The following is a 23,911-nucleotide window of genomic DNA, read 5'->3' on the forward strand; positions in this document are numbered from 1 at the left end:
ATACTGATTTATGTGCTGATTATTTTTTCAATAAAAGGTTTTGTCTATAAATGTAAAAAAAACAACCAAAAAAACCAACTTAAAATTATAGTAATTTGAGGTTTTCTTCAACTGCGTGAATTCAATCCACAAAACACTCCAGTCTGTAAAATCAACCATGTTTTTATTCCATAACGTGTCAGTTGGGATTTCTTAAGATATTTCACACGGAACTAAAGAGTTGACAGCGGTCAGGGAAAATCATAATGTAAAATTTGTCATTAAACCACAGCGTTATTTAACAGAGAATGTCAGAAACCACTTCTTTTTCTTTTTTTTTTACAGTCTCAAGTGTTTCAGCTGCTGTGAAACAATCCTGCAGATCCAGCGTGATTGTCTGCGGTCAGGAAGCACACGCAGCTTCCACTTCCCATCTAGAAACAATAAGTTTACAGCCAGACACGAGTTCCCGTTACAAAATTCAATCTGGACACATTGAAGAAAAATGTCCGCGTTAACTGATTCACGCTGAAATAAAATGAGGTGCTTGGCACGTCATGTTTTTTTTGTTTTTTTTTTAAAACGCATGTAAACTTCTGCAGCTTTCCTCCCACCGCGTTTATCACGCAAATTAAAGCGGGAGCTTTCGATACCAGTGCTGAACGGTCACAGACAACCTACTTTCATTTCAAATTAAAATGATAAAAAATAAAAAAAAAATAAAAGAACTTAGAAAAGTTCTTTGGCTTTTTACGTTTTAACAACCTCTACCTTAAATGTTTTCATCAAACATCTTCATCGTTGTTTTCATCTTCAGCTTGATTTGAACTCTAAACAGCTCGTATCCATTTGATAAAAGTATTATAATAGTCACTGTTCTCTTTTTGTACCGGACACACGTTGGTGTCGGGAAGTCATGTGCAATGTCTCGCCACAGCTCCATCAGGGCGTCCCGTGTGTGCGAGTCTCTGTGCTGGACGTCCGAACTCCCCCCCCCCCGTCTGTAGTTGGTGATTTAGAGGAATATTACCTTCTCTTTTCCTTTCTGGAGAACTTCTCTGGGGAAAGGAGGCGGTGCCGGCGGAGGAGTGTCGCCGCTGCTCCGCTTGTTTGTGCTGAAGGACGGAGACGTTTTGGCACCGTGGGCAGGTTGTCTGAAGGTATCTGAGGAGGTGAAAGAAAAAGAAAACGTCGCTCCGGGGAGTCGAAAACATTTTACGACGACACCTCGCGGCGGGTTAATAAGCATGCTGCGGCCCGCGTCTCTCGACTCCGGCATTAAACTCATCCTCTCCGTTTCTGTTGACGACGTTGGAAATTCAAATATGTTTATGTCTGAGGTTAGTTGTTAGGGGTAGTTGTAATGCAATAAAACTACTTCTTGTAACTGCTAGATTGGATCAGCGGGAGAGACGCCCTACCTGTGATTGGTTGTTATGCTGTGGGCTGGTCAGAGTTCAGATTCGGATTAGAGACCAGTTGACTGACAGTGAAACAACTGATAAACAGCAGCAGACAGGTTAGAATGAGCGTCCCTCCGGCTGATCCGATCTACCGCCAATGATATCCCAGCATTTTAGACCTACATGATGTAAAAATGTTGACTTCGCCCCCCCCTCCCGGCATAGAAAATACTGTCAGCTGAAATTTTAATCTCAGCGCCCCCTGCAGGCAAAAGAGGTGGTTAAATAACTTTGATACATCTTTTGTGTTTGAAGGTTTTACATTAAAAAAAAAAAAAAAAAAGTTTGTACCTGAATGGAAGATCCTTTGAGGGCTGCCGCTCCTTTTGGCTCTCAGACTGCCGCCTTCTTTCCCCGTCACTCGAATGGGCAGCACCTGGTTCACATCTATAGAAGCTGGATGTAGAAAGACGGCACGGTTTGAAAAGGCTGATCTGTAACCCGTGGCGCAACGCCTGGGTCCTGCAGGTGAACGGGGTCTCCTTAAAGTTGAACTATGTCGGTGTTGATGTCTGTAAATGTGTCTCTGGCTGAAGAAAATGATTTCTGAGGTCTCAAACTGAAAAATACAAACGTTAAAACGATTTTTTGTGGAAGAAGCGGCACAAAGATTAAAAACTAGATTTAACCTCTGTACCGAAACAGAAAAAGACATGGTGAGCCTGCGTCCCGACCTGCGCTGTGGGTTCTCTGGTGGGACCCTTTCGTCTTTGAGATTTTCTCCTTTCCCTTGCCCAGAGTAGCCAGCTTGGTGGGGATCTGCTGCTGCACGGCTGCAGGTTTGTGCACCTGGTTGGTGGTGCTGATCAGGTGGATGGGCAGTTCGGCTTTGACCGGCTGGGGGCTGATGCTCTCCTTGCGCGGCGGGACCTTTGGAGGGACTTCGGAGTGATCGGTGGGGAAGACGAGGGTCTTTGGAGTTGAGGTCGGAGCGCCGCCGTTCACGATGCTCCTTCTGAATGATGGGATGCTGGAGAGACTCCAGGACTGAGGAGAAAAAGGAAATGATTCAAACCTCCGCTATTTCAGGAAGCTATATGAACTGATCTCACCTTTGACCTCTGCCTGTAAAGATTGTCTTCTGATTTAAGAGTATTTTAAATTCCTATAATTTTTTTTTTCCTTTCCCATTTAATTTGGATTAAAATTTAGTTCTGATTATCCGTTTCAGAATTTAAAAAAAAATCACGGTTGTTTTTCTGGACCTTGCTGATTTAATGTTTCCTGTTTGGATTACGCTTTGTCATGGAAATACAGTGTCGAAATATGTCCGTGTATTTTCAATTTCAGTGAACACAGAAAACTGATGAAAACACAAAAAAATGTCAACGGCTGTCGATCAACGAATCCGACTCCCGCTCCTCACCTGTGCAGCATCGTCACAGTTGGCGTGTCCTGGGTTCGGGATGTACTTTAACTTTAACTTCTCCTGCAGCTGCTCCAGTCGGTCCTTCTCCTGCGTCACGCGCTCCTTCTCCTTTTCCACCGACTTTGAGGACTCCCTCAGTCTCTCCAGGTCCTGCTGGTGGTTCTCTTTCTGCCGCTCCAGCTCGGCCTTCTCCTCGTTCAGCTTCTCCTCCCACCTCCCGCAGTCCTCCTCCCTCTGCCGCAGCTGCGCCTCCAGCGCCTCCACCTGGATCCTCTGCCGCTCCCTCTCCTTCTCCCAGCGCTGCTGCTCCTCCCGATGCTGAGCCTGCAGCTTGTGCAGGTGGGCCAGCTCCTCCTTCTGCTTCTCCAGGTTACGCTGCTTCTCCTGCTCAAGCAGCACGTTGCTGTAGTGCTTGCTGTTCGACTGAAAGGCTTGCTGCAGCTCGATCCGGCTGTCCTGCTGGGCGATGATTGCCTGCACGGCGAAAAGGTTTATTAATAGAGCAAGCCGGTCACAGAATGACTTATTTTTGTGGTGGAAAACTAAATGGCACAGTTTTCATAAATAACATATTTTAGCTTCGCCCAAACATTTGGACGGGTGCCCGATTTAAAAGCAGTCTGCGTCAAGAGTCTTACCTGTAAGCTGTAGAGCCTCTGCGCGAGCATTATCACACGGTCGCACACCTACAGAGGAAAAGAAGTGGCAGCGGCAATGAACGTGGAAATGCAAGAAAAATGACGAGGGCGACAACGGCAGAATGAGAAGTTTTACCTCCGCTTCGCAGAAATTACCCGAGGTTGACATCGGGAAGGTGTCGGTTTCATCATCAGCCTGGAAACAAAACGGGAGAGACGAAGTAAATATTCACGATTCTTCCACCAGATGGACGTCGGGGGTTCGGATCCTTTGCATCTGCTCCACTCACAGGCTGCTCCGGGCCTTCAGAGCAGGAGACCTCGTGGAGCTGGTGGTCACTGCTGGTGTCACTTACGTACAGCGGAATGCCCTCGCTGCCGCCCGACCTCTCGGCTTCATCTCCACCTGAGGAAAGGAAATCATTCACACCCAAATTTTGTACTGCGAAGTGCTCATTTTGCAGATTTTGGTGAACACAGTAATCTGTGAAGACGGCTTGTTTTTCAGCTCGGAAGCGATTGAAAGGAAAAAATTATTACAATCCGTGTTTGAAACAAAGTTTATGAGCTTGAAATATCTTGTTATCTTATTGTCTGAAAAACGGCCGACTACCGGTCCCTCCAGGAAAACCACAATCTTGCGATCGCAATAATTAACGCAAATTCGCATTCGCAGGAATTGAAAATGACCACAAATTGCATCAACATTTTTAAGAAAAGGGACTGCAAAAATTCTACCAGTTTTGTTCGCAACATATAAAATTCTGGAGTGACTGCTATCAGGAGCTTTCAAACAGGGAGGCACTTCCACATAGATGAGGGTGTAAACCATTTTATTAGCCCGTCATGATGCCAGTCATCTGCTGTCCTCACCAATAAATTCACGTAAAGGAGGATGAGGTATCCAGAGAACAACCATGTCTGCTGATAATCTCACAGTAACGCTCCAGTGTACACACACATTATTAATAAAAACCTACATCTTACGTTTCACGGTGCTCGCGGCAGGGTTATAATCCGCCGGTCCGAAGGTCTCGGCCCTCGTCAGCGTCTCTCTTTGTGTCTCGGACTCATCCGTGAGAACGTTTGGGTCTTTCATCCTCAAGAAGAGCAGGTTCTGCAGGTTCTCCACTGCACACAGAAGGAAAAACTATTCCTCAGCCTACCTCCTTTAAAGATACCGTCAGAGATAACGTCGGCACTCTCGCTCACGACGACTGTATGAGAAACGTAATTTTCACGAGCACTCTGATTGTGGTTGGAATAATGAGGCTGTTGTTTTTGATTTGGCGAACCGAGCAACTGTTGAAATCAGAAAGTAGAAACCGATGATGTCCCTGCTCTCACCTTCGTTGATGGCGCCGTTCAGCAGTGCCTCCCCCTGCTGGAGGTTGGCCCCGTCCCCTCGGAGCAGCAGCAGCCCTTTGTGGGGGGTTTCCTGCTCCGTCACGTCCTCATAGAGAGCAGAAAAGATCTGCAGCTTGTCTGTCAGACTTTGTTTTATCTGGTCGTCCTTCATCTTCAGAATATCTAAAATGACATGTTTGCCTAGTAAGTGCAAGCGGAAACATTTTGACCCTTTTCACTCGTATAAAAGGCGAAATAAATGCTGATTTTTTTTCCTCGCTGAGACATCTTGTGATAACGTCCATAAAAATCGGAACCAACCCCAGCGGAGAAGTCGCGCAGGACAAAAACATCATACAAACAGAAAGAATACGTCACCTGCACAGTCAAACTGGAAAACTCCCCGAAAATGTAATAGTGCAATGTTTCAAGGTCTTTCAGTTTCCATGAAGCAAATAAGTATGATCGGATTTTGATCTGATCTAATCCAACCTTTTTTCCCCCCACTAGTGAACTGTTCAAGAAGCACATGTAGATGAAGAATTTGTGGCATTTTTTCTGTTGACTATTATCTTTTCCATCAAGCTCATCACTTAATCATATTTGAAAAGACAATCTGGTGCGATCTGCACACTGACAGGATGTTCTGTGTGATTAGAAAGCCGTTGATGGACAGTTTTCTTACCTTGAAAATGTTGCAGCCTGGCGATCAGGTCATGGTACACCTCGTCGTCCCGGTGACTGAATCACAGACATTTTACTCAGTTTGATCTTTCATGTGATAAGTTAAAGAAAAACATTTTTTAAAAATTGACCACTCATTTGTTTAAATCCGTTTCTGACTTTTCAGGCAACAAAACAACAACAAATTCGGACATTACCGCCATTGCAGCTATTCTGTTAAACATTAATATCTCCGGTGCTCACCAATCCACAGCATCTCGTACGAGGGTCGTCCATGTGATGCGTTCCTCCCTGGAGCCTGTGTGGATCTCGTACATCTCCGGCGTGCTGGAGGTGCAGGCACAGATCAGGTACACGGCTTTGTCCTCATGGGCCACTTCCCTGACGATCAGTCTTTGAAGGGAGATCACCGGCGGTTTGTTATCCTGCACGAGCAACAATAACACAGCAGGTTTTTACTTTGACTCAAATCATTATCAAGATCGGTCCTGGATCATCACATCACACCATCCAAGATTAGAAGACTATCAAATGACTTCATATTGCTAATACCAGTAGCATAATGGGGGGAAAAAAAAGAAAGAAAAAGAATTGGCCTTACACGTATAAATGATACAGCGAGTCATGATTGATGCTGATAGTCTCTCTGAGCAGAACTCACCACTGCAGCAAAAACAAGCTTCTGATCTTTCTCCTGTAAGAGGAGGAGCACGTCTGACAGCAGCACAGCATGGATGTCTGCGGGGAGAGATTAAAGCGTTAAAACCACACAAGCACTTGAGGTTTTCACCCAACCCGATGGACTTCAGGCACTTCTACATTTCATCTTTACATTTGGTGAGACGGTTTGAATTTGAAATGACACAAAAACATGTTGTTATACTGGTTCCCAGAGTCACGGTGCTTTCACAAACACAATTTACCATAATGTTGAAATTTAACAACAACAAAAAAACCCACAAAGGAAACAAGTTCACTATAACACGGAACTAATGCACTGAGCCGTCAAGTCACTTGATGCATAACGCCTCAAAGATTCATTAAAATCAGACCAGTGCACACAGACACACTTCAGTTCACCTCCTGACCTCCAATGACGTCAATAGAGCCATTATTGCAATTTAAAAACAGGGTGTGTAGAAGTTGTGTGACGCAGAGAAGTGTGACAGATACAAAAAAAAAAAAAAAACCACCATATGAATATGGACATATTATTAAAGCAAATGTGAAACCAACAGTTTTGATTTATAATTTCTGCTTTGGAAAACGAGTCCGCATACTTGGCCGAGCCGTACGACACGCTCTTGACTTCGTACGCTCGTAAGCAATCTGGCTCGAAGTTGTGACATTTACTTTTCTTTCAACACGATATTCTATCACCTAGTAACAATTCTGCAACACTTCCAGCACAGCTCAAGTCTAAACCGAACGCAATCACAAGAAGCAGGAGCACACGGTGACCCTGTACTAGTCATGACACTGCAACAAAAGTCACTGTTATGCAAGGGGAAATAAAACTGTTAAATAAAGCAGGAAATGTTGTGAATGAAGATTCTTTAAGTCAGATCAGTCTATAATGTAGCATTCTCATTGCAGATTTGTATTTCTTGCACCGCATTGAAAAAAACAAAAAAACAACTTTGAAAATCCAATTGATCATCAGTGTCACTGAAATGTTTGAATATCTAGCAGACAGTTTACGCGCGTAGATGTGAGCGGTCGTCATTGACTGAGCCACAGACAAAACGGGCCTCAAACTCTCGACCAACCTTTCTGTCTCCCGGAGGACTTCCAGGTGACGGAGCCTTCGTGCAACAAGGTCCTGTTGCCCTGGATCAGATCCTCTCTGCGGAACACACGGCCGTCCTTCAACCGGCCCGGAGATTTGGCCTCCAGACGCAGGCTGATCTCTTTCAGACGGGCGGCTTTCTCGTATTCGCTGACCTGCGCGTTCACCTGGTAGATGGTGTCTTTGATCAGCGCCAAACCCTCTGCCAGAGACTTGGACTCGTCTGTGTCGGCTGGAAAGGAGCAGGAAACAAATTAGGCCCGTTGCAGCCAGCGGGTTTTGTTCCCACAAAGGGAGTCAATCAGATTTCAGTCTGTCGAGTTAAACACCGAAAGTCTGAGCAAAGGCTGCAACAACTTGTAAAGGACGCAGGCGAGCGTTGAGTGGTGAGATGGTACCTTCGGTGTTCTGGATGATTCGCTCCACCAGGATGGGATACTTTGTGATGCGCTGAGTCACCAACAGGAAACATTCAGAGATTCCCAACCTGCGAACGAGAGGCGACTGACCGATTTTCTGTAAAAAAAAAAAAAAAAAAAAAAAAGACGTTTTATTTTCCAAACTCAATCAAATGCAGTAAATGTTGCACTTGCTACCACCTGACGTTATGAGTTTGACGAGGCTTTTCTGCTCAACTAAAACACACCGGCTGTCTGCTGCTATTTTTTTTGCCATTTTACTTCGGAACAGTTTGCTGCTTTCGGTTAAGCATCGCCAACTAATTTCGTTTCCGAGTACAACTTTGTTTGTACAATCACTGTTATTTATGATTCTGGCACCGATGCTCCGGACAGTTTTGCCAATTCCAGTGCATTTTCTCCGTAACAAAATATAACTGCAGGCGTCGACAAGTGAGTGTACATTACTCACTCTATTGAGGATCTGCAGCTTCTTGTTGGTCTGCAGCTGCTCCTTGTAGAAGCTGATGGCTTCATTGTGATGGCTGCAAAAACCGCTGTACGCCTTCATCATTCTTTCTCCCAGTGTACCTGAAAACTGACACGACAAGGGAAAACTTTAGGTTTCCTCAACGTGCACAAATGAATAGGGACAATGCACTGAATTAACTGCTGAATACTGAAAATATCTAAATATCAGAAATGGGTTTTGTGGAGGAAAGAGAGGGACACGACGGCTTTACCACCCTCAAAGAACAACACACGCCTGCCTTTACTATAAAACTATGATTCGGAACAAAAAGTCGTGCAGATTCTGATTCCATTCAGAAAAACTACTAGAAAACCCATCTGCAGTCCCTTCCACAGCATTACAGACATACCAGCCATTCCTCTGGACACCTGTACATGCTGCACAGCACAGAGAGTGACAAAGGTGGGGAGAGGTGGATGGATATAGATCACAAAGAACGAGGCGTTACCAAGCAGGAAAAACAAGGGGTACACCGTAAACATGACAATTTATTTCTAAATAAAGCCTGTATTTTAGATAAGTGGTGAACCGACCCTTGAACAAGCTCTTGTGTTGGTGCCCGACACGATATTAACAGTGTCAGTGCTGTATGTTGAGCTGCAATGACAACATTCAGAACTCCAACCCGGCCTGACGTGCATCCTATTTTCAAAACTTAATGAATTGTAAAGATCAAAGTGGAAATGTCGTCCGTTAATCCCGTTCTCGACAGCTAAAGCTTGTTAGCAACACTCGCTGTCAGACTGTTGGTGGAGGAATGTCAACACATCATTTAGGGAGAGTTGTAAACGTACGGCGAGTAAACTGTGTATCCGATATGTTGCTGATTGTTTTTTGAAAGCAATGGTTTTCATTTAAATGTGCAATAATGCAGAATAAAACAATCCTTACAGGTTGAGAACATTTGGGTGAGGTTGGACATTTTTTTTATCCTTACTGAAACGCTGAACAAAAACATGCAGTTGTTTTGGGAGAAACATCACGTGGAAAAGTAACTCCAACGCACCGTGATGTTGACATACAAACACTTTAGTGGCATTTGGACGTGAAGGTGAGTAAATAATGAATAAATAGCAGATACTCTGGCCCCCTGCTCTACCTGAGAGATGAGGATATCCCCCAGCTGTGTGATGTGGTAGTTGTTTGGACTTCCCTCCTGCTGACTTTGGCTTTGTTGCACTTTGAGGCAGTGGAGGAAGTGCTGGTGTAGGCTGAGCAGGTCTTCCACTCCGGAGAAGAGCCACTCCAGCCGGGACTCCTCTATCAGCGGACACTGCTTCAGCTCGTGCAGGTAGACGTACAGGAGGATTTTCAAGGTGCGTACTTGGTGCATCTCCGTCTGGATCAACTCTAGGAAATTGATAAAGAGGGATATCTTGATTGCGGATCTAAGATCTTCTCCTCTTCTCCCAGTGGGGATCATTATATCACCACCTACTCTGCAAGCAGTGATCAAATATTCATCTTTTTCAATGGATAATTTACATGACAATTTTCTGTCTATATATGTGTACACACACACACACACACACACACACACACACACACACACACACACACACACACACACACACACACACACACACACACACAGTATACATACACTAAGATTCACTCACTAAAATGATATATGATTCCTGAAAATACAATTTTTAATTCTCTAATTAGTTGTCAGACTTCTCTAGTTGAGCCTACCGTAGATGACGTCCTGTCTTTTAACAGCCTCTTTGCTCAGGGCCTTCAGGTAGTTCTGGTCCACAGCGAAGCTCCACGACTCCACCTCCAGATTCTGGGCATCGGACTCGAGTCCCGCTCGCAGCAGAGCATAATGGGAGTCTGGATGACACACAGAGAGTCACAGTAGGACCCACATCCCCCAAACAAGTCTCGTGCTTTGTGGTCACATGAATGTGTATCAGTGATTCATTATTCTTCATCGTTTTTTAATGTCTTAAGTTTTGTAGCAAAAATGTTCTTTAAATGGCAACAGTCTTGCGTCGAACTGTTTTATCGCCTACAATCAGGGAGAGGTTTAAGTCAACAATGAATATAATAAATGAAAATTCAACAGTAGCAGCTGCTTAAACTGTGTATTTCAGAATCGTAAATGATTAATGATGAAAAGTACTTTTGTAAAATGTCCCAAATACAAAAATCTTTTTTTCACCACGAGGTCTTCTTCAAATGTGCATACGATATAAATAAAATCCTTCATACACACTGTTGATCATATGTAGAGTGACTACATAAACATTTACCAGATGAAGGTCTGAGGACCAAAATCTCATTAAATAAAGCGAGTACAAATATGACCAACAGCGTTTCTTTTTGTACACCGTCACATCAACTTTATAAGTGAAGGTTAAACTTTGATACGAATTGAAACTGCATTGACGTTTCCATATTTTTCACAGTGAAGTTTCATCACGCTACCGTTGGCGGGGGGGGGGGGGGGGGGGGGGGGGGGGGGGGGGGGGGGGGGGGGGGGGGGGGGGGGGGGGGGGCTTTCAGCAGCCGCTCATCGCGCCGACGCCGGCCGACTGACCTTCGAGGTTGATGGGCTCAGCCAAAGAGGAAGCCAGCGACACGGAGTCTTCAGAGGAGCGCTTCAGCCGCGGGCCTTCGAGCTCCTCCATCTGCGCCGGACCGGATCTAGTTGGTATTTGATGTGATAACACTCAGCCGGTAAATTAAAATGTGATGTCAGCACAGAAACAAACGCGCGCGCACAAATACAGACACACTAATGCTGCAGACGTTCAGTGCTATTGCTAAATTCGAGATGGGCGCTTCCATTAAATGATTGATTTTATGTATCTGATGCCAAGTGCAAGAAAACTATGGAGACAAAAGGGACAAAGGGCCACACGACGCAGAATCGGGTTTTGGACGACACATCCGTCTGGCCCAGAATGAACCCGGAAAAACGTGGGACCGTTTCGTGTGTGAGGGAAAAAACTAAATGAAAGCAACGGCAGCATCAGCGTGAATGTGACGAATACAAAAAAAGATTCGCGATGGAAATTTAGCTCGTCACCAACCGGGGACTCGTGTCGCTGTAAGAAGAGGAAGCGGGTTGAGGGCTGGATTATTTTATGGGTGACAGTCATGCCTGGATTAAGGAAGCTGGCAGGGAGGCCATTTGAGGCCGGGAGAGAAAAACTTTCCCCAGGGCTGTGAGAGAGAGAGAGAGACAGATTAACAAACAACAAACAGAGAGAGAGACAAACAGTCTGTGAGCGACACCGGCAGAAAGACAAATAGATCTACTAAGTCAGAGACCAAATGTCAGATGGTTGAAAATAAGAGTGAAGCAGCGAGTTCAATGGAGCGGTAGATAAAAGGCCTTTTTGCCCTTTCATCTCAAATCTTCAAAGCGACTACACGGACTGAAATTTGTTGGAAAATACCCGACAAAATGATAGCATGACGTAAAGTTGTCCACATTATTAGGTCCCTTGACATTTTTTGAAAATATTGAAAAGGCGTCAATTATTTACATGGAAAAACACACCGCAGCTCAGGAGTTATAAACTTACACGATATAGAGCCGTTTCCCCGATACCGTTTGTTGACGATTGAAATAGAACGGGGCAATATGGACACCTTTTCATATTGACATGCAACACAAAGTCTACGTAAAAACGTCATTAATGTTCGATAGAAAGAGCCGTGCCCTTCTGTAATGTACAGTATTATAATCTCAAAAAGCTACTTTAACGTGTGGAACATAAACTACCCCAAAAAAAACAAAAAACAAAATAGCTCGTCAAATTTTCCTTTGACTCAGAAATATTGTCAACGGAGTTTAATAGACGAACACAATATGACTCATCACCACAACATAATATCACTGCAGGCCAGTACATACACTCAGTGCCACATTAAAAACAATGTGGGCATTATGAATGAGGATTTTTATTACTGAAAGGAAATGGAAATGAACGCACCTTTATCATTTGTTACTGAAAGCACTTGGCTGACTCACGGGCTCTTAAGCAGACGAGCTGCCTGCTGAAGAAAAAGGAGCGCGAATCCAAACCGGCTGTTCTCGCTCCGAGCGGAGGGAACTGGTTTGGCAAACTGTGACGACCGAACCGAACGCAGCTCAAGTCCGACCAACTCTCGGACAGAGGCGCAAGCAGAACGTGTGCGGGAGAACGCAGAGCCGCACTGCAGTAACAGCAGCGACAGCCATTTGTTACAGCGACAGACGCACAGCAGATCTTCTATTCTACTTACAAGTTCTTATCTGCTCAGCGTTTTCACCTCCCACTCCGAGATACGCATCTCTGCCGGGGCGTGGTGTGACGACCGACACCCAAAATATAGCTTTTAAAAAGATTTTTTTTTTTAAAGTGTTCATCTAATGGCTTTTAAATCACCCTCTGTGTCTTGCGGCCCAGAGTGACTCACCTTCTTCATATATACTTCTGACTTTTTATTTCCCCGAGTTATGTCCTCGACAGTTTCCTCGTAGCGCTGGAAAAAAAACAAACAAACAAAACAACACACACACACACACACACACAAAGGGGGAAAAAAACCAAAAACAAAACATCTCATTAAACAAGCGGATAAAAACAAAAGAGGAAAATGCAGCAAAACAACTGACATTGAATGTTCCAAGGTCACGGTCCGATTGAGTTTGTGCGTCCCAGTTTTAGTCCCTCTGGCCGTGTCTGCGAGAGTCCGTTAGTTCGACATGCTTAATGGTCCCTTGGGGGTCGATGAAAACGTTCCCGTGTTTGGTATAACGACCTCCTCCTGATTGGACAGCCGCAGCAGCAACGCACGCGGAGAATCAGACGGGGGGAGGAGGAGGAGGAAGAAGAAGAAGAAGAAGAAGAAGAAACAGAAAATATCTCAATCTAACGAAGGTGCACTCTAATTAGATCGAATTATGCCGCAGCTTCTCGAGTTTCACAGACAGTTTAAGGAGTCGTTCCAAGTCAGACACACCTAAAACACACAAATGACTCGACTGAAGGAGCTGCGGCACAAACACGCGGGAGCGAGCGCTCGTGCTCGCCTCCGGCTCTCTTTCCGCAGAACGGGAGCGGAGAGCGAAACGTAGAAGTTTGCGGTATTTACGCCGTTCGGAAGTCGCTAAAACGCCCGGTTTTGTCCGGCAGCTGAAAGAAAATCAACACGACGTTTTAAACGGGATTTTGTGGTCTCTGGGAAAACTTCCAAGTTGCTGTTTTGACAACAGCGGAACTCAAGAGCTATTGCTTTATGGGCTCCCAAAACTAAACGCAAAACTAAAATGAACCCTTTTCACATCACTCCCATATTAATGTTTGATGTTGCCTTGAAGAAGGCTCCAAAAGGAGGCCGAGGCTGAACATCAGTCCACTTCCTCGGGGACTCCGGAGCGCAGCAGACGCTCACGACGGGATTCAACACGAGCGCAAATGACAAAACTAAAATCCTCCCATTATTTTTGATCTGTGCACTTCATGTGCGTGATGTCGCTCCTGAGGGAAAGTTACTGGTGCTTGTAACGCAGTTAATTGTCATTCTGATGGTGGTCATACTTTAGCGTCTCGGCATCCCAACTAACACCCGCTAATGAACACCGTCTGCATGTGTTCACAGGACTTAACGAAAGATCTTATCATTACTCCGTCAGCTCCAACCCGCTGCGCAGACATTTTTGTTGAGCTTTGAAAACTGAATTATGGAGGAGAATCACAACGCCCCGGTTTAAATGACAAATAAATCACACGATATTTGAGATTATTCCCACTTCATATGAACGCACTATTCTGTCTCTCTGTTCGTGTCTCGACCGAACCAAAAAAAAAATATACATCGCAACACCTCATGCTTGGGCGCTTTGTGTGCCGTGTTGCTTTCGTTACAGACTTGCTTCTGAGCTTCACGGCATGTTATTATCCATATCCAGGCTGCATGGTTCAGACCCTCGTTGTAAGAGGTCATTCCCTGCAAGAGAAAAACAAGACCAGCAAGTCTGCCAAGCACCCCGTAGAGGACGGAGAGGACGGAGAGGCAGGGGAAAATACTGCCGGATGCCGTTTGTGCAACGGAGGTTTCACTCAGGCCGACACGGGGCAAGATCACAGCAACACCACGATTATTAAAACAAGTGAGAGTCGCTGACGGCCCGTCGCGACGGGACAAACCCGACCGGGCGGTCCACAGTTAATGGCCGTGAAACGAGACCCGTTAGTCCGGGGAGGCCATAAAAGCTGACCGATTCAAAAGAAACCACTGCTCCATGTTGCTCCTGTTCCCAATAAACCCTGAAGGCTGGATACCTCGCGTCAACAGATCCCTCCTCCCCGCAACGTGCTCCTACTTTTTGTATTTTTGTCACGTCCGCCAGCCGTCACACACGGTTTACTTATTAACCTCTACATACTGGCGTTGTTTTCTTCTTCTTTTTTTTTTTTTAACTTCAGTGTAAGTGTGCTGTAATCGCATGCCAATGTGATTCTGTCAGTACGAACAGGTGAATCCTGTCTTTACCCTCCAGCCCGAGGGAAGAGTGATGCATGGGTCCATCCCGTGCAGTTTAAACTCCAGCATTTCCTGATTGTAAAAATGAGACGAGCTGGAAAATGGAAACCATTTTTTGTTTCTTTAGGGATTTGTCAACTTCTGGGACTTTATCTCAGTCTGACAATATAACTGCATGGTTTGGAAAATAGTTAGCTACGCTCTCAAGTATGTGATTTGTGGCGCAAGAGCGACCACATGGAAAACCACCGGTACGCTACTATCATTGAATTGTAATACAGTACGTTCTCACACTTGGGACAGTCCTGGGACAGTGAGGCTTATAAAAAGGGAGCATATTCCACATATTTGTATTCATAAAACATATGTCATAATTCAACATTCGCGTGCACATATTCATTTTGGAGCAATTGCCGTGCTCTTGAAAACAGAATTCAAAAATAATGCACACAAAATGAAGATGAATTTCTGTGAATTTTAGGACTTAAAAATAGCGACATGAGAGAAAAGATAATAGAAAACGGTTTCACAAACATGTCCAACTTAGAAAAATGTTTATTACAAGCAATCTTAAACTTTGGTCGCCAAATACTGCTACTGTGAGGCTAACAGCGAAACCTGGAGGACTTTTAGGCCCCAACAAAATAAAAACAGCTTGTCTTTGTGGCAATCTTCCATTTATCTGTGGTATTTACAGTAAACTGTGATAGACATAACAGCTTTTAGAAGATGTGACTCTACCATTTTTATTTATTTTTTGTCAAGTGTGCAATACAAATCAAATGGCATTAATTGACCTTCCTGCTCACTTTGTCACTAAACACTTAGATCATTTTGTCTCCTTTCAGTACTTCAGACTTACCCAGGGATGACGTTTAAATTAACACCTCTACTTAATTCTACGCTTTACTTAAAACGTCTCGAGTGCTTGGCATCATTTTTTAAGCAGACACTTCACAACTTCTTTCAGTCATTTTATTCTAACTACACTACAACTTTTTCCACACGTTTCAAGTAAAGATCCTAATCGTTCACCACCTGCACGTTTTCCTGAAGAAACTTTCACAAGTTGGCCGCTAAAAGTGGAGTTGTAGCAGTTCAGGTTTCCAACTTCTTTAAGCACCAAACTACTTTTTAAACGGCCACTTCAACTTATTTCAGCAACTGTATTTTAATTGCCGCTTCAGCTTTTCTACAAGCTATTTATCAGTGATCACGCATGCATTTTCAGAAGAAAATTCATAGCTTTTCCAGTATCATCTATGCATGTAAATATGCGTGTATTTATTGAGGTCAAACATCCTATTTTAAAGTTTACATATCTCTCCGCGCACGTCATAAAGCTCTACTTTTTGTTGTTGTTCAAAACAACACCAGTTTTAACCCTGATAGTTTCGTATCATTCCGCGCGCAACGACGCTTTACTTCACTTTCAGTCACCCGACAACTCCTTCAGGAAAACTGACGGGACAGTTTGGTTCTTCCCTCGAAACACATCGGAATAAACACTCTCATTTTGGGGGGGGGGGAGGATTTAACAAGCGGTTGATTAACCACCAAAAGGGCGGGACGAGATAACAATTAAAGTGCGGCGTAGTCCGGCGGAGGTATGCCAAGGTGACTGACCTGGATTCATTACGTTTCCCACCGCCAAGATTAAAATCAGCAGCGACAGGTGATTCAGAAAATAGTTCCCACGAACAGGTGTGGAAGTCCTGAGAGCGGAGACGGAAGTGGCTGCAGGTGATCACGCCGCTGGCTGCCGGTTTGGCACGCGGCGCGCAATAACGTCCCCAAAAAAAAAAAACCCCACGGGGCGGCGGCGGCGTCACAGAATTGATATAAAACTGCTCGGAGTGAAATTAAGAAGAAACTCCGCGTGAGTTTTGCCAGCTCGTGTCGAGTTTAAAAACACGAAGAGCTTAACCGCTTTTTAGAAACTGCTCCCCTTCACCGTGGACGCAGGCGTCACCGCTCGTAAAGTTCGTACGCCGGTTTGGCTCGCCGACGTTAACGTAATGACGTTACGCGCGTTAACGCGCCCGAGTCCGTCCGGTTAACTCGTTTGCCGAAAGTCCAAACAAGAGCAATTGACTCGACAACAGTTCCTTCTTACCCGGTGTTGAGATGAAGGAGCAGCAGAGCGCGTCGAAAACGCAGGAGACACGACGACGACTTGGGTGTTTATCTCCAAGGCGAGGGGAGGGAGAAGGAGGAGGAGGAGGAGGAGGAGGAATTATATCTCTCAACAGCTTCCACTGAAAACAAAAGAACGCGAGGAAGGATGCCTCAGGAGGAACAAGTGCACAAATAATAAAAAGGAAAAAAAAAAAATGGAGCTGAGGGGAGGGAGGGAGTGTTTCAAAAGAAATCCCAGCCTCCTGCGGATGAGCCCTCCTTCCCCCCCTCGAAGCGTTGTGGGACCGGGTTGGTTCAGTTGGGACACATTCCGCAGGTTCATCCCAGCAGCTCGCTCAAGTCTGTAAATGAACGCAGGCTCGACGTGTTTTCTACCAGCGTGGCCCCCCTGTCGTGATGCGGATGCTTTTTATTATAAGACGCCGATGTAAACTGACAGCGTTAACATGGGGTTGATGGAAAGCAGTAGCTGTCAACATTTTGATGGGTTTTTTTTTAATTATGGCCAAAAAAAACAAAACAAAAGCAGTTTTTCTTTTGAGTAATCACCTGCAGGCAATGTAGTTACGAGCTCAGGTAGTGTGTGCCAAAGGGGAATTCTTGTTATTTACTTTTCAACAGGACTAGTTTAATGAAATTGAACAGGCTTGAGGGTTTGGATTTATTAAAAAAAAATAATAATAATGGTCCTGTGTGTATAAATGCATAAAAGTACTGATCAGTGTGTTGTAATCATGACTTACCTCTTTCACTTTGGTTACCTTGATTCAGGTTGGGTTTGGTGAGCTTGATGGATGCATCAGGTGATGTGAAGTAAACAGGTTTGGACAATGACAGCAGAGGTGTGCAATGTACAGGAAGTTAAAGCTCTGAAGAATGAAAGGAGTGGACCTTGTGGAAGGAAGGATTTTAACATCAAAGCTCAGTCTGTAAGTCAACGTGGACAGCAAAGGACCTGAAATGCTGAGAAAAAGGGGACGTTTTAACACCGACGATGCAACAATAACTGTTAACTTCATCTACTGTGGGGGATTATGTTATTCTGAACTAGCCCATGGGCCATAAGCCATATATTGTCAACTAAATTCCCTACAGTACATTACATTCCCCAAATTACTTAAAAAAAAATAAATAATTTTTACCTCCTTCACTTTGGTTTTCTAGGAGAAATACGGAGCTGGGAAACACCAGCTGTCCACATTAACCCACACAAGTATAATCCAAATGACTTTAACTATAAATACATAGTAAACACAGGTTGTGGTTCGTGATCTGGAAAAATGTAGATGATTTATCAAAGTGCTACAGATGACGTGAAGTATGTCAAACAGGTATTGAGAGTTAAAAGTTACTCAAGTAACTAAACCAGTCAAAAACCTTTAACTCACTTTGGTTGTCTGGGGAATGATTGGAATAAATAAAGCCTGACATAGTCAATGCACAATGAAAGCTAATGAGCTTTCCACATTGCGTTCAGTCACTGAAATGTTTATGTATTTAATGTTGTGTTGAAAGGGGAGCCTGGCCTTGTATTGTGTGCAGTCACACACACACACACACACACACACAGGGTAGTGTCCATGTCATTGTTGTACAGTAGGTGGCGTCATTGCACTACCAGCACTTCTTTGGACGTTCAGCTGAAGTGACTCGTTCAAACCTCAATCCCAAGAGACTGAATGGCGGGAAGGCAACATAGTAAACCACAAAGCACACGTTTCCCTCATGACCACTGACAGTCAGATTACATTAGATAGCATTTCATGTGATAAAAGCTTTTGATTAGCGTCTGATCGATACGGAGTAAATGCTGAATATTGTTCAATAATGAACTAATACAAATATATATATATATATTCATTGGAGGTTCCCAGAAACAGCCGTAAGAAAATTGGGGATTCAGTTTTTGTCAGCTACGCTCCAAAGCTGTGGTACAAACTATCTGTTCAATATCAGGGAAGCTGGCTCAGTTAATACCTTTAAAAAAGAAAGCTCAAAACATATCTCTTTACTTTAGCCTTTAACTAGCAACTCCCGAAGCTCTCTCGCACCTGCCACGCTCTTGAACTGCCGCGGCTTTTAAATCCATATTGCTCATTTTATATTTTGACTATATATTTTGATAAAACCCAGAAAGACTGATATGTATTGGAAAAGGGGATTTCAGTAGTGGACAAACGTGTGAGCTTTTAACCGAGGTTTAGCAGAAACCTGGAGGTGCACTGACGAGTCTACCTTAAAGAATTGACTAAAACCACAGCAGAAAAGGAGATTTAATCTCTAGTGTATCACGCTAATATTACAGTGTGCGAAGTAAAGTTCTAGAAAAGTGCACAAGACAGGCTACAACTTCTTTTTCCGCGACTTCATATTACGAATTGAATCCTAGAGAACGATCCAAATCAAGTCTACTTGTATTTAATTTACGTATTTGATCTGTTTTACGTCATTTCTTTTCTGTATTTTTGGGTGTTTCTTTGTGTCTGTTTTTATGTGAAACACTGCATGTAATTCTGTTGCTGTGAAGCACTTTGAGCTGCATTTCTTGTATGAAAGGTGCTATACAAATAAAGTTTATTATGATTATATCAATATCAAGATTATAGTATACTGGCAGATATTATTATACAGTTTGTAAGTTGCATTTTTATTGTGTTTGGGCTCTTAATTTTTCCTCAAATGAAGGTTGAAATGTTTTTATTTATTGTTCTTTATCACATTTATATGACTGGAGTTCTGATACAGTTTATTCATAATTTACTTTAAAAGTAAAATTCCCTGCCAGAGTACCCGTCACAACCCTTAGTAACCAGTTATTAAAGTATTTGATTGTGTGATTGTTAGTGTTTGTGTTAAAGGAACCTTTGCCAATATAGAGTTAACAGATTGATTTTTTTTTTGGGGGGGGGGGGATCTTTTATCTTTATATTGTTACGCTTTGTAGGAAAAACAAACCCTTCAGCTTCGCTTTACACTCAACTCGCAAACAAAAACACAAACTGCCTTTACAGATACACAACAATCCAGAGTATTTACTGACGTGACACATCACTATCTGAACAAACACGCGTGTTGAGAGCAGGAAAATAAGAAAAGCACTGCAGGAGCCTCTTGATGAATGCACCTTGCTGCAAAATGTACAGCACTATTTTATTTGATCTCGATATGACGGGCAGACATCTTAAGCTGAAGACACCAAACACTCCTACTCCCGGGCATCGCATAGTAAAAAGACCAAATGCTGTTGGTTGATCATGAGTCCCAAAAAAAAAGAGAAGCTAATTAGTATGATTTTCTGGATTAGAAAAAATAAACATAAGAGACTAACATGTAAAAACATTTTCTATGACCGGAAATACCTAAAGAATGACAACATATCAGCTATGTACAAAAACATCAATATAATATTTATATATATATATATATTTGTATTTTTTTTTTTTTTAATCTTCTATACCCACTAAAATATACCAACGAAGCAGCTATTGGTCAATCTGTGGAACTCGTTTGTCAACATGTTTCTGAAAAGTTTAAATATCCTTCAGCTGTAAATGTGAAAACTCAAAAAAAAAAAAAAAAAAAAAAAGGAGGAAGAGAAAAAAAAGAAAAAGAAAAAAGAAAGACAAGTGAATAAATTAAAAAAAATATAACCCGACGAAAAGTTCTGTGTTTATTCTGTGTGCCGTTTTGGAATACTGCAGAGTGTGAGGAGGTAAGCCACTTCAACCAGCTTCTCCAGTGGATCAGAGTTTGTTCGAAGATGGACCGTCTCCGACCATCCGACAGGGAGTTTCCGAAGTCTTTCATTTTCAGTTTGTCATCCGCGTGCGCACAAAGATTCAGACACAGTTCCATGACAACTGATGTAGGCCACAGACAAAAGAGAAGGGCACTTTTTTTTTTTTTTTCTCAAAACGTAGCAACCCGGGGATGAACCCTTTCAGATGAACTAAAGGAGAGGGAGACAGTCTGGACTCGGGGAGGGACAGTGGGTTTAGCAGCCTTCTTGTTTGTCAAGAGTTTGTTTCACAGTTGAATCCATTATCCACCCAGTCTAGCACAAACTTGGCAATATATATATATATATATATGTATATATATATACATATATATATATATACAGTATATAAACTACAATCATAACCAAGAGACGCAGGAGATTCATCCTTAAATACAAAAAGTGTCTCCTGGCGTTCGCGCGTGGACTTACTGTAGTGTGTGTTGGTGGCATCTGAGGAGAAAAATAAGGTCCTGAGATATGTACTGAGGGGCTTCTGAAGAGAGAGTGATAAAAGTGTGATCTATATAAAATGACAACGAAAAAACAAAAATATATTTAAATCTCTAGCATCACTGCGGGACGTGGACAGTATGTTAGGAGGGGCTGGACCGCGGTAGGGCCAGTATTCGTCCGTTGGTCTTTCCCCCGTTCATGTGTGTGAAGGGGATGTGGTGCTCCTCGTAACTGCCCCTCAGGCCCATGGAGGAGGCCTCGTCCCTGTCCGAACACTGCTCCCTCTGGGAGTACGACGAAGGGTCCAGCGGGATGCTCTCCATGTTTTCCATGTCCAGGTCAAAGTCTTCGGTCTCCGGCGGCTTGTTCTCCTCGCTGTAGAAGAAGGAGACCTCCTGGAAGGTGGGGTGCAGGTCCTCCCGGAGCATCTCGATGATCTCCTGGAAGGTGGGACGCATCTTGGGGTTGTACTGCCAGCACATCTGCATCAGGTTGTGTCTGGGTGACGAGACGGGGAGAGAAGAGATTTCAGTTGTCTGAAATAGGGTTTCTTCACCACGTCATTTCTTTTCATAATGTACTTATATGTTGTTAATACGCTTGTTTCTCTGGTGTGGTTAAAATAACTTAAATACGACTTAACCACACACTTCAATGATCAGGCTGCTGAAACGACATCCGTTTACGTAGTAACATAAAAAAAAAAACAAGTGGCGCCTGTGAAGCCCACACACTTTTATATCTCATTCCTTTGTGCCTTTCAGCTCCATGTTTTATCCAAAAACTATAAAAAAAAAACCAACCACATAAATCAGAGCTGAAATTTCATTGACTGACATTGTTCCTTCATTATGATGAAGATAAGCACTGTAGTTAATTTTGAGTCAGTCCCACATCCACTAATCCACAGCAGATTCCCCCAAACTAAAAGCACACTTTACTATTTAAGTAGCATTTGATAATAAAAAAAATAAAAAATACAACAACTGCTGTGTGCAGCTGGTTTAGGAAACTACTCTGCCTTTTTTAAGGATTAAACCGTACATCTGTTTGCAGTTTTTAAACAATTTTTTTTTTGAAGAGTTACATGTTCCGGCTCAGTGTCACAGACAGGTTTAGCTCGAGGGACAGACAACTGCATTATTGGCTTTTGGTCCTTGCTGATATCTATCTCCGGCATTATCCTTTATACACTTATATACTACATATTTGTATTTCAACCTAATTTTGTCATCTTGGTTCCACTTATTCTAACTTTCCTAGTAATCAGTAAATTTGGTCGATAAAGTATCACAAATATGTGGAAAAAAAATAAATAAATCCAAAGATGAGGTCATAAAATGTCTCGTTTTGTCTGAGCAGATCAAAACACAAAGACGCTCAGAATGAATCTTCGCTTTTAAGAGCTATAACTATATAATATTTGGCATAGTTGCTCAAAAAAAATTAAATTTAACACCTACTAATCTGTTTATCAAATAGCTGTTTAAAAGCTAGTGGCTACTTTGACTATTTGTCGCAGCTCCGCTGCAGATTGTAACATCCTCTTGACTCCAATTTGTGACTTGTAAATAAGATAGTGTGACATAATCTAATTATTACAATACAGCTCCTGTTTATATCCCTGCGCATGTACTTACAGTCTGTCAGCGCAGTTGTCCGGCCGGTCCAGGAAGCCCCCGTCCATGACGAACTTGAGGACTTGCTCATTGGACATGCCCTGGTACGGCTGCTCGGCCAGCGTGCTGATCTCCCACAGCACGACCCCGAATGACCTGATAAACAGCCGCGGAAAAGGAAACAACGGGGACACGGGGATAATGAGGACATGGCAATTAGACACCTGACAGAGGAAATCTGGCCGTAAACACTTGATGCAGCGAGCAGGTGGACTGAGGGCAACGTGGGGATGAAAAACAGGCTAGTGTGTCCTGGTCTCATATTTGAACATTTATAAAAAAAAAAAAAAACGGTGAGTGTCTCTTATTCTGGTTTTATGCCCCCCCCCACCCCCCACCGGTTGCTCTAAAAATGGGATCTTATTCAGAAAGTTTAAACATACGTGAAGTCTTCAGAGTGTGACTTGTTTACATTTAATTTGCACCGTCTACCCGAGAATCAGAGGCGTCACTGACCAGCAGTCTGAATGTGCAGTGAAGACTCCGTCCTTCAGAGACTCGGGTGCCATCCACCTGACGGGCAGCAGGCCCTTCCCTCCCTTCCTGTAGTAGTCCGTCTCGTAGATGTCTCTGGTCATGCCGAAGTCTGTGAAGGAAAGAGAAGTTGCCAGATTTATAATTTACAGAAGTTACAGTCAAACACACTTATTCCTCAAAAGGCTTTTCAGTGTTATTTGTGTTTTATCTACTTTTTTTTTTTTAACCTTGAGAGGTTCCCCTGAACATCTTTTGTGATTAAGATGTTAAATACATTCATCTAATTTGACTTGAATGCTGTCGATGTTTAGCCACTTTGGTTCTCTTGCCCTGCTCTGAATTGAAGTATATAAAATACTGTTTGTAGAACGTAGAATAAATTTACGGGTTAACGCAGTCAAGTCTAAACTTGACTGAACTCGAACATGTTAGAAACTGACACTTCCAGTCAACACAAGCACAGAGAGACTACTGAAACAAACACAGTGCAGACTTCACTTCTTCAGCTTCATATGGAATATTTATTCCTCGGCATACAAGCATCTACAATTATTGATACAAGAACGCATCACAGCACGGCATGGATTTCTCAGGAAAAGCCCATTTTTTTCACAAAGACATCAGCATTTCCTGAAAACGTGTTCAAAACCTGTTTACTCTTCCTTGATTTACCCAACACGGGTAAATAACATTTGAC

At 43.3% G+C, this 23,911-nt stretch overlaps 2 protein-coding genes across 5 annotated transcripts in view; both read right to left on the bottom strand.

The window, feature by feature from the left end:
- Positions 1-146: 146 nt before the first annotated feature.
- On the bottom strand, positions 147-16,819 carry arhgef18a (rho/rac guanine nucleotide exchange factor (GEF) 18a). Of its 4 annotated transcripts, XM_069692382.1 has the most exons (23): positions 16,312-16,602; positions 12,815-12,966; positions 12,616-12,681; positions 11,241-11,373; positions 10,745-10,851; positions 9,895-10,035; positions 9,299-9,549; positions 8,140-8,265; positions 7,668-7,785; positions 7,250-7,501; positions 6,142-6,218; positions 5,724-5,905; positions 5,482-5,537; positions 4,797-4,979; positions 4,437-4,580; positions 3,740-3,855; positions 3,586-3,645; positions 3,450-3,497; positions 2,809-3,285; positions 2,117-2,429; positions 1,734-1,838; positions 1,010-1,143; positions 147-465 (listed from the first exon to the last, which is right to left on the bottom strand). In XM_069692382.1, the coding sequence occupies exons 5-23, from the start codon at positions 10,833-10,835 to the stop codon at positions 319-321; spliced, it is 3,021 nt and encodes a 1,006-aa protein (XP_069548483.1). In that variant the 5' UTR covers positions 10,836-10,851; positions 11,241-11,373; positions 12,616-12,681; positions 12,815-12,966; positions 16,312-16,602; the 3' UTR covers positions 147-318. The 4 variants fall into 4 exon arrangements, with proteins under 4 accessions (XP_069548483.1, XP_069548485.1, XP_069548484.1 ...); XM_069692384.1 differs by lacking the exons at positions 12,815-12,966; positions 16,312-16,602 and adding an exon at positions 16,802-16,819; XM_069692383.1 differs by lacking the exon at positions 12,815-12,966.
- A 3,116-nt stretch (positions 16,820-19,935) lies between these two features.
- Positions 19,936-23,911, bottom strand: part of insra (insulin receptor a) — a 52,892-nt gene continuing 48,916 nt past the window's right edge. The window contains exons 19-21 of the mRNA XM_069692377.1: positions 23,194-23,323; positions 22,699-22,833; positions 19,936-21,556 (exon numbers count right to left, since the gene is read on the bottom strand). Coding sequence (XP_069548478.1) covers positions 21,199-21,556; positions 22,699-22,833; positions 23,194-23,323 — 623 coding nt within the window. The 3' untranslated portion in view covers positions 19,936-21,198. The remainder of the gene's footprint in view (positions 21,557-22,698; positions 22,834-23,193; positions 23,324-23,911) is intronic.

The sequence above is a fragment of the Brachyistius frenatus genome, unplaced genomic scaffold (assembly GCF_029030835.1).
Source record: "Brachyistius frenatus isolate BFR_SWC_R1_liver_20210118 unplaced genomic scaffold, ASM2903083v1 Contig_12, whole genome shotgun sequence".
NCBI lineage: Eukaryota > Metazoa > Chordata > Actinopteri > Embiotocidae > Brachyistius > Brachyistius frenatus.